The 16,785-nt window shown below is 36.7% G+C and overlaps 1 protein-coding gene across 1 annotated transcript in view; it reads left to right on the forward strand.

Moving 5' to 3' along the window:
* The first annotated feature begins 5,206 nt into the window (after positions 1-5,206).
* The window catches only part of LOC127869856 (chitin synthase chs-2-like), a 111,887-nt gene continuing 100,308 nt past the window's right edge, over positions 5,207-16,785 (forward strand). The window contains exons 1-8 of the mRNA XM_052412516.1: positions 5,207-5,428; positions 5,916-6,050; positions 9,169-9,296; positions 10,435-10,584; positions 12,684-12,852; positions 13,624-13,745; positions 14,085-14,160; positions 14,476-14,675. Coding sequence (XP_052268476.1) covers positions 5,257-5,428; positions 5,916-6,050; positions 9,169-9,296; positions 10,435-10,584; positions 12,684-12,852; positions 13,624-13,745; positions 14,085-14,160; positions 14,476-14,675 — 1,152 coding nt within the window. The 5' untranslated portion in view covers positions 5,207-5,256. The remainder of the gene's footprint in view (positions 5,429-5,915; positions 6,051-9,168; positions 9,297-10,434; positions 10,585-12,683; positions 12,853-13,623; positions 13,746-14,084; positions 14,161-14,475; positions 14,676-16,785) is intronic.

A 16,785-nucleotide genomic window follows, 5' to 3' on the forward strand; every position in this document is an offset into this window, starting at 1 on the left:
TAGTGACGACAAGCTGGAAGTGTCAATTTATTTTTTACAATGAATCTAAGATGTATTTAATTTTTGTGTGTTTGTCATGCATAGTTCAGTGTTTTCCAGAAAAATTTGAGTAGCCAGTTATATGGCCGGCAACTATGCAGTAAAACCAAAGCATTTGTGACATTTACTTGATATATTTGGGAAAAGTAGCCGGCATCAAGAGTTAATGTAACCGGCAAGATCGCTAGCAGCCGGTATTTAAAGAGAACACTGATAATAGTAAACTAAATCTCTACGACGGGATTACAGCTTTGTAAAATTGTTTTTTGGGTGATAATGGTTAGTAATTCATACTAATGTTATTAAAAAATATCGGCTTTAAATTTAATTTGGAGAATGGGATGGAAGAACAGAAAATGAAGAGCATACAGGGATGGAAATAAGTGGTTTACCGTGAACCCGGGGCAAGTAGATTTTTGCCTGGGCAACTCAATTTCAAAAGTTGGTAAACTTCTTTTTTTTAAAGCTTAAAACAATTCACTGCAATAAAAATTGAAAAACAATTGATCACCATGGATCAATACTAGTTAAATAACATTCATTATTTAGGAATAGGACATGATTCAATTCAGGCTCATAATAAAACATCATGCATTGAACATGTGTTGTCAGCAAATGTATTTAATTATCTATTATTTTATTAAAAGAATGTATAATATTCACATGTTCATATTTCTGGGCTCGTAATTCTTTATCTGGGCAACCAAAATACTAAAGATGGTTGCCCACAATAGTAAACAGTTAGTTTCAATCCCTGGCATATCATTGTATCTCTATTGGTATAAGCATTGCATTAAAGTTGTGATTGAGGTTAGCCTGTTGTTTATGGTATATTTACATTTTAGCTTGACTGTTATATATGAAATATATATAGTCGAGCTATCCTACTCAACCCGGCGTCGGCGTGCGCATTGGAATGTTTGCGTACCACCTCAAATATATTTCCTATGTCCATTGACATATTGCTTTTATATTTTGCATACTTCATTACCGACATAACCCCAATCTATAAACAAGAGCAGACAACTCATTTACTGTATCAAGCATTTTAACAGATTTAGGCCCTTTTTCACTAAGAATAATATGCATATTATTGATAAATCTATGTTAAAGTTTGCATATGACCTCAAATATTTTTTATGTCACTTGACATATTGCGTTCATACACCATGTATTTTGCTTATTAACCAACATGACCCCAATGTATAAACAAGAGCAGATAACTGTATCAAGCATTTTGTAACAATTATGGCCTTTTTTTCACTTAGAATAAGCATATAATTGATAAATGTATTATTAAGTTTGCGTACCACCTTTAAATTGCCATAACTTGTTTATTATGCTCCCCCCCCCCCCAAATTTTTTAGGGGGAGCATATAGTCGCCGCTTCGTCTGTCCGTCGGTGCACAAATTTGTTTCGTACCCAATTTTTTTTGTACCCAAATTTATATATGTACCCTTTTTTTTTCGTACCCAAATAGTTTTTTGTACCCTAATTTTTTCGTTCCCTATAGGTTTTCATAACCAAATTTTTTTCGTACCCAATTTTTTTTTACACAAATTTGTTAGAACCCAAATTTCTTTGAACCCATTTGTTCGTACTCAAATTTTTTTCGTACCCAAATTCGTTTTGTTCCCAATTTTTTTTGTACCCAAATTTTTATTTGAACCTTTTTTTTCGTACCCAAATAGTTTTTCGTACCCTAATTTTTTTTATAACCAATTTTTTTTTCGTACCCACATTTTTTTGTACCCAATTTTTTCGTACACAAATTTGTTCGTACCCAAATTTCTTCGTACCCATTTGTTCGTACTCATTTTTTTTTCGTACACAAATTTTTTCGTACCTTATTTTTTATTTGTACCCATTTTTTTCGTACCAAAATAGTTTTTTCGTTCCCTTATTTTGTTTGTACCCTTTTTATCGTACTCAAATTTGTTTTCGTACCCAAATTTGTTTTTTTTTCCTACCCACATATTTTTTCGTACCATTTTTTTATAGAAATAATCGATTTTCAATTTGATTTCATCTCTCCACTCATTCCATCACGCGAAACCCTTAAGGTGTCGCAACTCTAGTATATTGAAATCATACAGACAAGTACCAAACAACAAAAACTTTACTATCCTCAGTCCATTCGTAATACTAAAACTAATATATATCGTTCCATATCAGTTGGATATTTATATGTCTATTGAAATAGCTATATTGTGATGCTTTTCTTTAATCTAATCTGAAAATTAAAGAAATTTATTCGCTAAAGACTAAGACCTTAAGATTAGAAGGCACATAACAAACAAGCTTTACCATACATGACTTTTATTTGCTATATCTATAAAGCATGCCGAAAAAACAAGAATATGAATAATGTTTTTCAGAAGAAATATTGCATATGTCAAGCCGTTTGTATAGGTTCCTTCATTACCATACAGCTGACAAAGTCTTTTTTCATGTCTTTTATGGATGTTTAGCTACTGGACCCATTCGTATAGGCGGCTGTACATCTCAACGGTGTATTTAGACTTCAATCCTGTATTAAACGTCTGACATACATGTATATCAGTGTTAGATTTGCTATGTGTAATTATTAATAATAATAGTAATAACAACAAAAAAATGGAATTTTGACATTTCCTAAAAGAAACACTACTGACATTTAAATACTTATTATCCACTACTGAATGGGAAGCAAATCGGATATCGACGATAACTGGTCATTACTGTATTAATAACAATGTTTGCACCTCCCGCGCGCGCTCAGAAATCGGAACAAGAGGGCCAAGATGGCCCTAGTTCGCTCACCTGAGAGAAGTCGGTTCATTCAATCTTTACCAAATGTCAAACTTGACCTAGATATTGTCCAGACAAACATCCTGGTCAAGTTTCAGCATTATTTCATCAGCGAGTCATGATCAATGTACCTATGAAGTTTCATGATCCTAGGCGTAAGCATTCTTGAGTTATCATCCGGAAACCATTTTTCTAAGTTGAGTAACAGTGACCTTGACAGCCGTTGTGTGAATACGTTTTTTGGCACTGTGACATTGACCTATGACCCAGTGACCTGATAATCGATAGGGGTCATCGGCGAGTCATGATCAATATACCTATGAAGTTTCATGAACCTAGGCATAAGCGTTCTTGAGTTATCATCCAGAAACCGTTTTACTTTTTTAGGTCACCATGACCTTGACCTTTGACCTGAAAATCAATAGATGTCATCTTCGAGTCATGATCAATGTACCTATGAAGTTTCATGATCATAGGCATAAGCGTTCTTGAGTTATCATCCAGAAACCGTTTTACTTTTTTAGGTCACCGTGACCTTGACCTTTGACCTAGTGACCTGAAAATCAATAGATGTCATCTTCGAGTCATGATCAATGTACCTATGAAGTTTCATGATCATAGGCATAAACGTTCTTACGTTATCATCTGGAAACCATTTTACTATTTCGGGTCACCGTGACCTTGACCTTTGACCTAGTGACCTGACAATCAATAGGGGTCATCTGCGAGTCATGATCAATGTACCTATGAAGTTTCATGATCCCAGGCTTAAGCGTTCTTGAGTTATCATCCGGAAACCATTTTACTATTTCGGGTTATCGTGACCATGACCTTTGACATAGTGACCTGAAAAAGGGATCATCTACGAGTTATGATCAATGTACCTATGAAGTTTTATGATCCTAGGCCTAAGCGCTCTTGAGTTATCATCCGGAAACCATTTACGATTTCGGGTCATCGTGACCTTGACCTTTGACCTAGTGACTTGAAAATCAATAGGGGTTATCTGCGAGTCATGATCAATGTATCTATGAAGTTTCATGATCCTAGGCATAAGCGTTCTTGAGTTATCATCCGAAAAACATTTTCTGTTTTGGGTCACCGAGACCTTGACCTTTGACCTAGTGACCTGAAAATCAATACGGGTCATCTGCGAGTCATGATCATTGTACCTATGAAGTTTCATGATCCTAGGCATAAGTGTTCTTGAGTTATCATCCGGAAACCATTTTACTATTTCGGGTCATTGTGACCTTGACCTTTGACCTAGTGACCTGAAACCATCTGGTGGACGGACGGACCGACATGAGCAAAACAATATACCTCTTCTTCGAAAGGGGGAGGGGGGGGCATAATGAGAAAATTGCCCCCTCCCAGCAGCAATGTTATTCAACTGACCGGAACCATTTTTGAACTCAACTCTCGTATCAAGGAAACAAATGTTTTGAGCAAGTTTCATGAAAATTGGGCCAAAAAATGTGACTTCTACTGTGTTCACATGTTTTCACTATATACATATAGAGAAAAATGCCCCGCCCACTGGCGGCCATGTTTTTTCACCGATCCCGACCATTTTCAAACTCGTCCGAGATATCAATAAAACCAATGTTTTGACCAACTTTCATGATGATTGGGCAAAAATCGTGCCTTCTAGAGTGTTTACAAGGTTTCTCTATAGCCAAAGAGGGAAAACTGCCACTATATACATATAGAGAAAATGCCCCGCCCACTGGCGGCCATGTTTTTTCACCGATCTCGATCATTTTCGAACTCGTCCGAGACATCAACTGAACCAATGTTTTGCCCAACTTTCATGATGATTGGGCACTTCTAGAGTGTTTACAAGGTTTCTCTATAGCCAAATAAGGAAAACTGCCCCGCCCACTGGCGGCCATGTTTTTTAACGGATCGGAACCACTTTTGAACTCAACCAAGATATCATTAAGACAAACATTTTGACAAAGTTACATGAAGATTGAGCATGAAATGTGACTTCTACAGTGTTTACAAGGTTTTTCTTTTTTTTGACCTAGTGACCTAGTTTTTGACCCGGCACAACCCAGTTTCGAACTCGGCCGAGATTTCATTGGGACAAAGATTCTAAATAAGTTTCATGAAGATGGGACAAGAAATATGGCATCTAGAGTGTTTACGAACAAATGTTAACGGACGAATGGACGGACGGACGGACATACGACGGACAAAGACCGGTCACATTAGCTCACCTGAGCAATCAGGTGAGCTAAAAACCCACAGCGCGCGAGTTCCGATTTAAATCTATTATCATAGAATGCGCCTAGTATCCAAGCAGACAGCGACGGGATAATCCCCACATCGCACATCGATCAGAGGCAAGACACGCCAAACGCTCCACTGCAGTCAGAACAATTACGTTAACCCCACCTACGTGGAAGCTGACCATCGTCATGTCCGCCGTGAAGACCGTTTGTATCATGGGGTTTTCCATCCTATTTTACGCGGAAGTGTTCCCCGGGAGGCCGGTGAAGGATTGGGTGGACGGATGGGGGCATCTCGGCAGTCAGTTGACCAAGACGGATTGGTTAATGTTCGCGGGAAACATCGGCGGCAGTTTCTTTGGTAAGCGCAATGTTTTTTTCCTATAAATTAACTCATATAATGCATAAAGTAAGTAACCGATTGCACATTATATTGGTTTATAGATTGTAAGGTTTGGCGAATAGTGTTTTAGTGATTGATAGAATTAATAGTCGATTGTGTATAATAGGCTGATTGATTTATTGATCAATTAATTAATTAATGCATCTACCGATTATATATAACAGATACTAGAGAAATACTTTGTTGGCAATATGTATGCTGTTGCTTTTTTTTGTTAGTCCATTTGCAATAATTTAAGTTGACTGATTCGATTAATTGGTTATTTCATTCGGTTGATTCTTTTCGTAGTATGTGTGTTGTGTTTGTTTAAATCGTTTACTGATTTCATTTCGTTTGTTTTTATTGATGGTAAGGTTGGTCGGGTTCTTTGGCAGATAATCGTTCAGAATGCGTAAAGCCAACAAATACGAACAGTGACATAAACTGATCTTTCACTTTCTTGTAGGTTATTTCACCGCCTATATCGCGTGTACGACGTGCATGCAGAGGTTCGGTTTCACAGTTCCACTCACTTTGTTCAGCACACCGCTCTCTTACGTCACATTATACGTCATGTGTAAGAAAGACGTCTTAGGCGAATGTGAGCACCATACTTTCAATTATCTGACGAAACTTGTCTTTAAAAATACTTCAAACCTTTTAAAAATGTATACCGGTAGCACACTGACTAAAGTACACGACCGTTCTGAAAAAAAATCCGACATTACCGTTTTAAAGGGACCTTTTCCCCTTTGGTAAATTGACAAAACTGAAAAAAAATGTTTCGAAAATGTTCGTTGTTGTATTTGCGAGAAAACATTTAAACTGAACATTTACCATGCTATAAAATATCCATGATATGCATCTTTGACGATTTAAAAACCTGAAAATTATAAAGCGTTTCAAACGCTCAACGGTTGAATAATTTGGAGAGTTCTCATGTTATCATTACAATTTGTGACACGTGGATTGCTTATATATGGTACAAACTATACAACGCAAAGAATCCGCATGGATTGCCGAACGGTTAAAGCGACGTTTACTCCAAGGGCCAGTGATTCAAGCCCAGTTGAGGAATACTGTTTTGCCTACTTTAATTGCATTCTTTTTGTTTACTTGAGATATCCCAATGTTTACATTTATTAATTTGAAGCATTAAATGACAATCTTGAATACATGCAGAATGCGTGAAAAGGTCCCTCTAAATATAAGTAGTTTAATAACAATAAATAACAAAAAGTGGCGCGGCAAAGGCCGAAGCGTATCCCCACGCCGCATAGATATTATATTAAAAAGATAAATTTTGGGTGGGCAAGGCTTATGTTGGTGGGGCCCCGAGGTGGGTAATGTGGACATTGATGGTCGAGATAGACTGTGCTGTCATAAGAGATGTTCAGTATTAATTTGAAGTCAATTGGTGAATAAATGAAGAAGTTATTTTAAACAAAATGTTGGGTACGAAAATTGTGGGTACGTAAAAATAAGACCCAAACAAAATTGGGTAGGAAAAAATTTGGGTAAAAAAAAAAATTGATACGAAACTTTTTTTGGCAACAAAACAATTTGGGTACGAAAAAAAAATGGGTACGAAAAAAAATTGAGTAGGGAAACAAATTTGGGTACGAACAAATATTGGGTACAAAAATGTATGCCAAAAAAAACTTATGGAACGCAAAAAAATTTGGGTAAGAAACAAAAAATTGGTACAATAACAAAATTAGGTACGAAAAAAAGTGGGTACAAAAAAAATTAGGTACGAAAAATGTTGGATACGACAAAAAATTAGGGGGTACAGGGCAGAAGTACCCGTGAACCTCTCGATAATCAATTTGAAACAGGGGCGGGAACCAATGTGTCTTTACCTTTATCAATGGCCATGGGTAATGTGGACATGGATGGTTGAGATAGACCGTGTTGTCATTAGATATTATACTGTTCTTTGTTCAGTTGTAACGATATGTTTTTACATTACAATAATAAAATCGTAAAAGACCGTGAATAGAGTCTGAAATACAGAAAAATGAAACTAATGATTAAACATGAATGTTAAGTACATAAAATATTTCAGATATTAAACAAAAAAACATTTTGTTAACATTGATGACAATATGACTTATAATGCATATTTAACAAACAAAGATTCCAGATAGCGAACACAAATACCGATTTTGAAAACATGGACTTAATAGTGTAATGTAACTTCAATAAATCCAGAATCGATTATTTGCAGAACATCTTGAACATTGAACCCTTTAAATAATGTCATAGGTAATAAAATGCACAAATATCTCGCGGAACCATAGAAAATACCAAAAATACAAGAAATGTTAAGAATACATACGTTTATAATATGCTTTTCCTTGGAATTGTCCGACCTTGTGTCGGATGAGGCAAACAACTTTGTAAGCTTGATTAGAGAAAAAACTTTTCAAACCGGTTGATAATTACACTACGCGAGGAGGACCGTCACAGATGTTCAGTAATATGATTATAGGTGCTACCTAGTTTACGGGCAAAAGCTTTTTTGAAAACCATGTTTTTTAAATAAATATATGGATAATTATTGTGTTCAAAATATAATTGTTTCAATAATAAAGTAATGCATAAAAAAATTCAATATTCAAACGAGTAACATGTTCCTAGCTTTAAGATCTAGCATCTTATAATTTTGTGTGTTTTCTAGCCGCAGGAATTTAAAGCTGGTTCGGTGGCTGCGGTATAGTGGATATGGTGTCTGCTTAGTCACTGGGAGGTCTCTGTATTGATCCCTTAAGCGCAAGCGTTCTTAAGATCACCCTAAACACACTAAGTACTGGTGCTACCCAGGAAACAGTTTGTTTCATTAAATGTCTAAAGTCAACTTAAGCTTGCTAAAGCAGTTGATTTTAGCATACACTGATTTAACATAAGCAAAATAATGTGATGTGTCATATCAATTTTGATTGACAGGATTTTTTTAATAAGCAATGTATAATTATCTGGAACAGAATGACAGCATACTTGTTTTGCAATAAAAATATTTCATTAATACAGGTATCTTGCAGGGTTCTAATTTTCTTTCGCAAACTATTGTCGAATAGTTTTAAAATCACAGTCTAAACTACATGCACTTAGTTTGTAGCTGTATAGTTACAATTTGAATGCAAATAAACATAATGTTATATCATACCTATTTTTTTATGTTAAACATCCCAATAACACATACAACAAGAAATTGCCAAGCAATATGGTCTCCTACCGGTGAAACTCCACCACTGTTTATTTGAATGCAAATAAACATAATGTTATATCATCCCTATTTTTTTATTTAAACATTCAAATAACACATACAACAAGAAATTGCCAAGCACTATGGTCCCCTACCGGTAAAACTCCACCATTGTGATGTCAGATGTTTTTGTTTTATATTTGTTGCCATAATTTTTGACGTGGGAACAAATGAAATAACGCGCATAATCTCCATATTGCCATCTGTAGTAGTATTCACAAAGCATTCACCACATAGAATGACATGAAACAAACCCATTTTTCCGTAAAATACAATTGTAATCGCCACAGCCATGTTAAATACTTTCTTATCAATTTATTTGAGTTAGAGAGAACTAATCAAATCTTTACGCATTCGCTGCATAACATGAAATGAAACCAAACCATTTGTCCATAACAGACATTATTATAAACACAACTTGGCCATATAACCTTTCTGCTATCATTTGCAGCCACTTGCAGCATGTACGGCAACACTCACTCAGTGATCGCTCTGGTACTGCTCGTTGCCGCCCAGACTATCTCCACCGGGTACCTGCTTTTCCGGTCTCAGTTCCTGGTCATGCTCAAGGAAGATAAGGTAGAATGTTACCTAAGTATGAACGTAGTTCCGATTCGCAGTAGTTACATCCTGTATCAGTTAACGGCAGGGAAGTAGTCGACTGGTCTTGCACATGGTTGCTCAAACTGTGTGTTTCGGACATCTGATTCTAGTTGCACATCATGCTAAAAAATACGAGATTTCGTGTTACCCTCGCTTGAAAGCTATTCCGATTTGAATCAATCTCCGCACGGAGAACAGCGCAGCTTTTATCATGTGAACCTTAACCAATAGGTGAGGAACCTCTTCCAGGAGTTTACAATTCAAAGGAACAAATGACAGTGTTTTGTCACCGTTGCCATTAAATGGTTCAATTCAATGAGTTGCGTGTCTTAGATCCTTGAACTTTGCCCCTTCTCGTTGATTATTAATACGAGGAACAGAGTATCCTGATCTTAGATAAATGAGACATACTCATACAAAAGATACAACAAAATAATGCTGCATGAACACGTATACTGTTGGATGTAATAATTGCTCATTCTGTCCTTATAGGTTATTATGCGGACATTATAACATAAATCGTGTTACCTTAACTAAAATATTTATGTTAACCACAATACTAAACATGATATTGATTAATGTGTTGGTTCGGATCCTATGTTGCTTTGTGCTACGTTGTCAAGAATCAGCCGATTTGAGTATTCCAACGAGGTGAGCGCCATTTTTCGACTTTTGTTGGGAATAATTGGCTTAAGTCTCCTTAACCACGCAACAGTTTTTATATTGTAATCTGTAATTTGCCCTTACACCATTTGGGGAAAATACGTGGTAATTTGTGATTTTTATACCAATAAATGATAATGATGTCCTTTCAAATAGCTAAAAAAGAGTTAACACCTTTTTTGGCCAATCACGGATCTGTCAATAGACGTGCCCCGGAATGTGCTATGTTTTTGAAAAACCAAAAACAATCAAACATACTTATATGGTTAAACAAACAGAGATGAGCGTTACCTTGCATAATCACACATTAAATCATTAATCATATTATGAATCGTTAGTGCATTAGATGAGTCAGCGTTGTTTGTACTTAAAGATAATTGTGTGTTTTTCTGTAATTCGAAGGCAATCTGGGATAAGTATGCTTCATATGTACGTAACCTTATTCATTCAGTTGTTTTGGACGCCTATGTACACCAGTGGCCTGTTGGAGCAGTGGCTGATGTTGTCCCAGAAGACCGAGTACCACGACGAACAGCATGAGGATCCCGTGCTAAAGGCCAGCCGGACGAAGGTCATCATATGTACCACAATGTACAGAGAGGTACGTGTTAGTCTAGGTTCATTGGGGTAAGCATGTAATACCACGATTAACAGTCTCGTACAAATTACACATGAACAAATAACTTCATCCTTTGTCCTACATAAAATTGTCAATGATTGATGTCAAGTTTTGATGAATGGTTGCGAGGACAAGGCATTACCTTTCTAAAAAAGCATCAAATATGTTTTGTTACTCAATATAAACATTACCTGAAATTACTTACCAGAATTCCGTTGCATAAATGCTGCAGTTTTGAACATGTAAAACCAAAAAGATGCGAGGCTAAAAACCAGTATAACAATGCAGTGCAAATAAATTCTCATTGCTTACGTACATGTATATACTTTAAAATTGATACCACAATGATTTAAACTGTAGTTTAATTCTATGCACCGGGAACTTAATCACATGTTCATTTTATCAAACTTAAAGACAGTAACTTGTGATTCATGTAGATGTGGGTCTAAAAATGAACTGCTAAATGGCGAAACTTTCATGTTTCGCATCAGGCTTTCTTGTGCATAGTCGATGAATGGCACAGGCAGTGTGCAGTTACACGGAATTCGTAACATATCACGCCCGGTAAACCAACTTATGAATCCCCAATAGTGATACGCTTAAAATCATAAGTTGTACGTCCGAAAATATCCGACTGTTACGAGTAAGAATTTCGATGAAAATGCGAAATGCTTACCACATTGCCTATCTAGGTCAGCACTAGGAAAGCGATTTCAGGACGGATTCACAATAATATCTATATTAAGCACACATTTACCATATACAATGTGTGTGCGGTCAAATATCATTGAGCTTTTGAGGAGAAAAGGTCTCCAAGTAGAGCATATATGTGGACAATAAAAAATGTGGACAATCAAAACGACTCACCTCTTTAGGCTCCATTTTCACAGTTATTCTGTAAATTGATGCATCCCCCGAAGTACAACTTATGATTTTAAGCGTATCGCTATTGGGATTGATAAGTTGGTTTACCAAGCGTGTATATGGGTTTATCGACGTCATTACCTGCTAGGTATAGGCATGTACTTAAACCGCGCGTGTTCAATCTTTTCAACCAGATATATATCAACAATGTTACACTAATTACATCATTAATACAACCGTGTCTCATGTACATTTCACTTATAGCGATATTGCTACATGTATTAGTATTTACTATTTTGCTACATGTATTAGTATTTACTATTACTACAGATTTCGCAACGACCGCTTGAATTTTTTATTTTATGAAAATAAATGATTAAATTAGCGTCTATAAAACAACAAGACATTTTACAAGTAGACCATAAAATGCGTTTTTCTTTTGCTGACCCTTGCCGGACTGTAAAATGCCCGATCATTTTGTTTATCGCGCCCCTGGGCTGTCCGGTTATCGAATTGATCGGTTCACGCGCTTCTAACCTAGGCGACCCGGGGTCGATTCCCGTTCCCGACCGCATGTGAGTTTGGTTAGTGGTCACTAAAACGGACAAGTGGGGTGCTCTGGCTTTCCCTCTACAACACAATACCACGTCAAAATTTTAAATATTTCAGTAACAGTAAAATAGCTTGACATTGCAGCTATAATTCTAAATTCGTCCCTATGTTCACGAGTCTAGTATGTTAATTAAGTATTAGTGCTGGGCTGCAATACGGACCTACACCTAATGCAGTCTCAAGAGCGGAAGGATCTAATAAAATTCGAAACACACACACTTTAGCGTACATTGTATTTATTAATAGGGTTGTCCGTTAAGTGCAGTGGTTGGTACACGCGCGTCCAAGGCGACCCGTGTTCAATACCCATCCTCGGCAGCATGTGAGTTTGGTTGGTGTCAACAGATTGGACAGGTTGGGTTACTTCGGGCACTACGGTTTCTCCCGCAGCTCAAGACTACAATATCTTTAAGTGAACGAAATAAGCAATACTAGTCTAGTTAATCAATTAGGAAATAGTGATGTGACATATTCCGGGTCCTTACATCATGCAGGATAAGGTGCAAAATGACAAAACAAACTTTCAAATACACACACGTTTATCGTGTTTAGGAATACAACGCAGAAATATAAAAAGCGAGCGAATCTCTTTTTTACTTTCAAAGGCGGACGACGAAATGAGGCAACTCCTGCAGTCTATCAGGGGTATCAATCGCGCACAGACAGATGGGACGCGGCACTTCGAGTCGCACATATTCTTCGATGGCGCCGTGAAAGACGTGAACCCGACGGATTCTGTACTAATGCTCGTATCTCTGGCGGAAGAAGAACTAGGTCAGATAGTGGTGAAAAAATCTGGTCTAACCGTATCTTTCATTTTAGGAAAGTCACTTTTCTATGAAGCTCGTATTAAATTACTCTATACCCACCAAAGGGTACCAGCATTCCACTCATAGTATTTATCTACGCTTAAAACTCTGTCTGATCTTTATCATTAATCGTTTTAAACAGCTAACTTATCAATACACTGTAACAACAATGGAAGCAATATACGAAGTTGACGGTGTTTGGGGTGGGGGTTAAGGGGTGGGTGGGGTGGTTGCTGTATATTAATAAGACTTTCTTATTTATCCGAGTGATTTTGCACTACATCTTGTAGACGGCACAGTAGTTTAAACGGTTTATTATAACCATGGTTAATTTTCTAACGCAAATGTATTTGACTGGATTATCCTTTACATTTATAATAGTCTTAAATAATCACACAATATGAAAATTTACTCGTTCTAGAAAGTTAAGCATTCATTGCATAGTTGATCCAAGTAATGAAAGATTAATTTGTCCCCAAACTCATCTCTAACTGTCGTCTACTCACACCATGGTCAATCAATTAACGGTTTTTCTATTGATCCTGGTGAAAAGAGAGATTTGCCAGTAGTCATTGGTCATCAACCTTATAGCATTTGTATACAAACCAGGCAAAATAAATCCGAAACACCCCACACAATATCTACAGTAATATGAAGTGTTTTGTGATGTGTTCAAAGATAGAGATTACATTATTTACTAGTAAGTCAAAACAGGGAGCTCATATACCGATTGCAGGCGTGAAGGCAGACAACTGCGCGCGCACGAGAACACCTTACGGAATGACCGTTGAATGGGAACTGATCAATAACAAGGGCCACCGGATGTTGCTTAGGATACACCTCAAGGACAACGAGAAGGTAACGTCGATGTGCATTAGTTTTAATCCGAAACCCTATATGTTTCGTGGTACCAAAACACTGACCCATTTTATGTACGAATGAAAGTTTCATTTAAAGTATCGTAGTTTATATGCTTTTAGCTATTTTAGCACTTTAAATGGGTCAGTTTGATTTATATCCCCTGAATATTTTTATTTCCAAATATCAGAATATTGAGGTACACCGTAATGAAAAGGTCGCGTGAACTTCTTTCACAATTAATAAGTTAATGTCGGTGTATCTTTGTTTGTTTTGGAATTCAAATCAAAGTTATTACGGAAACGTTTTTAATTAGGGTTATAAACCGTTTCATCTCAGGTTAAGAACAAGAAGCGATGGAGCCAGGTGATGTACATGACTTACGTTCTAGATTTCTTCCTGAAACAGGAGAACAGTAAGTGACAAATATAATCCTTTAGCCCCTCCCCTCCCAGATAAAGAAATAATATATGGTCTTGCGGTTTAAGGTAGGGAATCGAGGAATAAGATTAACCACTAGTATATATTTAGCATGTAGCGCAAGACTGTATACAAAGATAATCGTAAAACATAAAAAGATGCACTAACAATTGATGAACTATATATGAATATGTTAAATTAGATTTTGGTTTTCATTCACGAAGTGACGACACCACGAGTCTGGGGACCAAAAATGAGCATGATGTTTCTTAACTTATCACAGTACGTATACCAGTTTGATTGCCGACAGATTGCCGACAAGACGAGTGTTTCATTCTCACCACCGACGCCGACGTTTGCTTTAATGTTGACTCCGTTGAGGCGCTTTTAGACTTGATGACACGTGACCCCAGTGTGGGGGCGGTATGCGCGCGAACCCATCCCCTAGGGAGTGGCCCCATCGTCTGGTACCAGTTGTTCGAGTACGCAGTTGGTCACTGGTTTCAAAAGGTAATCAAAAAAGAGTTTGATACATAACGTACCTATAAAGACAGAGCATCCTATCTGACTTTTGCAAGTACAGTACACCTCGTAGCGATTTGTCAAACATGACATTTCAGGCAGCTGAGCACGTGGTTGGTTCGGTCCTATGTTCGCCCGGATGTTTCAGCGTCTACCGTTGCAGCGCTATCCGTGACATCCTACCCGAGTACGCCACGAACGTGGAGCACGCGTTTGACTTCCTGACCAAAGACATGGGGGAGGATCGCTGGCTTTGCACACTCCTGGTAAACAACACATATCTGTAAAGATGCTGAATATGTACCTTTTCAGAAATGGAATAATATCTCTCCTTTTCTGTAAAACACGACGAATAATATTTTTACATAAAAAAGCCGCCAGTCTTTTCTGGAATTTTATATATGTAAAATCGCCGGCATTCACACACACCGATCTCCGGAAATATTTCCTTTAATATACGCTGTTTACCAAAGCGTATACACGAAAAGCTACGAAAAATCATGCATTCATTGACAAAATTCGAATAAACAGCGAAATGTAGTATAACAGTAGTTTTGACGGCCCTGATAGGTAGACGATTAAACTTAAACAGAATTTTCAAATCTTTTATAAATAGTAGTTTTTATTGCATTTATTTTCCGGAAAATATGCGTTTATTCCTTAAACAATGCAATGTTTTATAGATTCAGGATCTTTAAAAAAAATCGGTGTTAATTTTGAAAATGAGAGTTGGTAGAAGACATATAAATTAAAAAAAACAACAGATAATGCAAAAATGATATCCGCCATAAATCCATTAGACAAATAATACATTGTAATTTGCTTCCAATATCATAAAAATGGTATGCGGGTCATCATAACATTTGTTTTCGTCAACCGTTTTTGACACACGTGTTATTTCCTTTCTTTATTAAATATGCCATGTTCCTTGTAAACTCTAAATTGTATCAGTGCAAAAACGTATCAAACAAACCTAAGAATAATGCTTTGGAATTGTAGTCAGTCAAATGACTATGATTTGATTTCGTAATACACTGTTGTTTAATGAGATGAGATGTTTTGTATTCTTAAAAGTGAAAAAATTACTGAGCATGCCTTTAAGCTACTTCCGGATTTGAGCTCGTACAAAGATTTAACACATACAAATGGAACATAATAATAACAAGTCTCGTTTTATTTACGATTAATTCGTAAGTCTATGTTTTTATTAAAACGTATATTTATAGATTTTTTACGTTGACATGTTTGACTTTCTTTAGAAGTAATTTAACTTTGCAAAGCAAATAGACTAACTTAAATGTTGATTCAAAACTGAATTTAATAAATTGTACAATAAACTTGTTTTGTCTGAATGATAACTTTGGGACGCAGGTACAGAGCGGATGGCGAATCGAGTACTGCGCAGCCGCCGAAAATAGAACACACTGCCCGGAAGACTTTGACGAGTTCTTTAAACAGCGTCGCCGGTGGGTTGTATCTACATTGGCAAATCTAGCTCTGTTGGTGAAAGAGTGGAGCACAAGTAATTAGTTCTTTGATTCATACTATTGAAGAGTTACACGAAAAAACAATGTGCAAGAAAACTCAAAAAGCACAGGAAAGGTTCAGATAATGAAAAAGATTTCTTTTTAAATAAAAACAAAATATAAAACTAGAAGTGGCGCGGCAGAGGCCGACGCGTCTCCCAACACCGCATAGATTTTATATTAAAAGGCAATTTTGGGTGGGCAAGGCCTATGTTGGTGGGGCCCCGGGGTGGGTAATGTGGATATGCATGGTCGAGATAGACCGTGTTTTCATTAGAGATGTTCAGTATTCATTTGAAGTCAATTGTTGAAAAAAATGAAGAAGTTATGTTGAAACAAAATGTTGGGAACGAAAATTGTGGGTACGAAAAAATTATGGCAAACAATTTTTTGGGAAAGAAACAAAATTTTGGTACGCAAAAAAATTGGGTTTGAAAATAATTTGGGTACGCACAAATTTGGGCAAGAAACACAATTTGGGTACCAACAAAAATTGAGTACGAAAAAAAAATTGGGTACGAAAATAATTGGGTACAAAAAAAAATTGGGAACGAAAAAAAAGTTGGGATGGG

Source organism: Dreissena polymorpha, chromosome 2 (assembly GCF_020536995.1).
Source record: "Dreissena polymorpha isolate Duluth1 chromosome 2, UMN_Dpol_1.0, whole genome shotgun sequence".
Lineage (NCBI taxonomy): Eukaryota > Metazoa > Mollusca > Bivalvia > Myida > Dreissenidae > Dreissena > Dreissena polymorpha.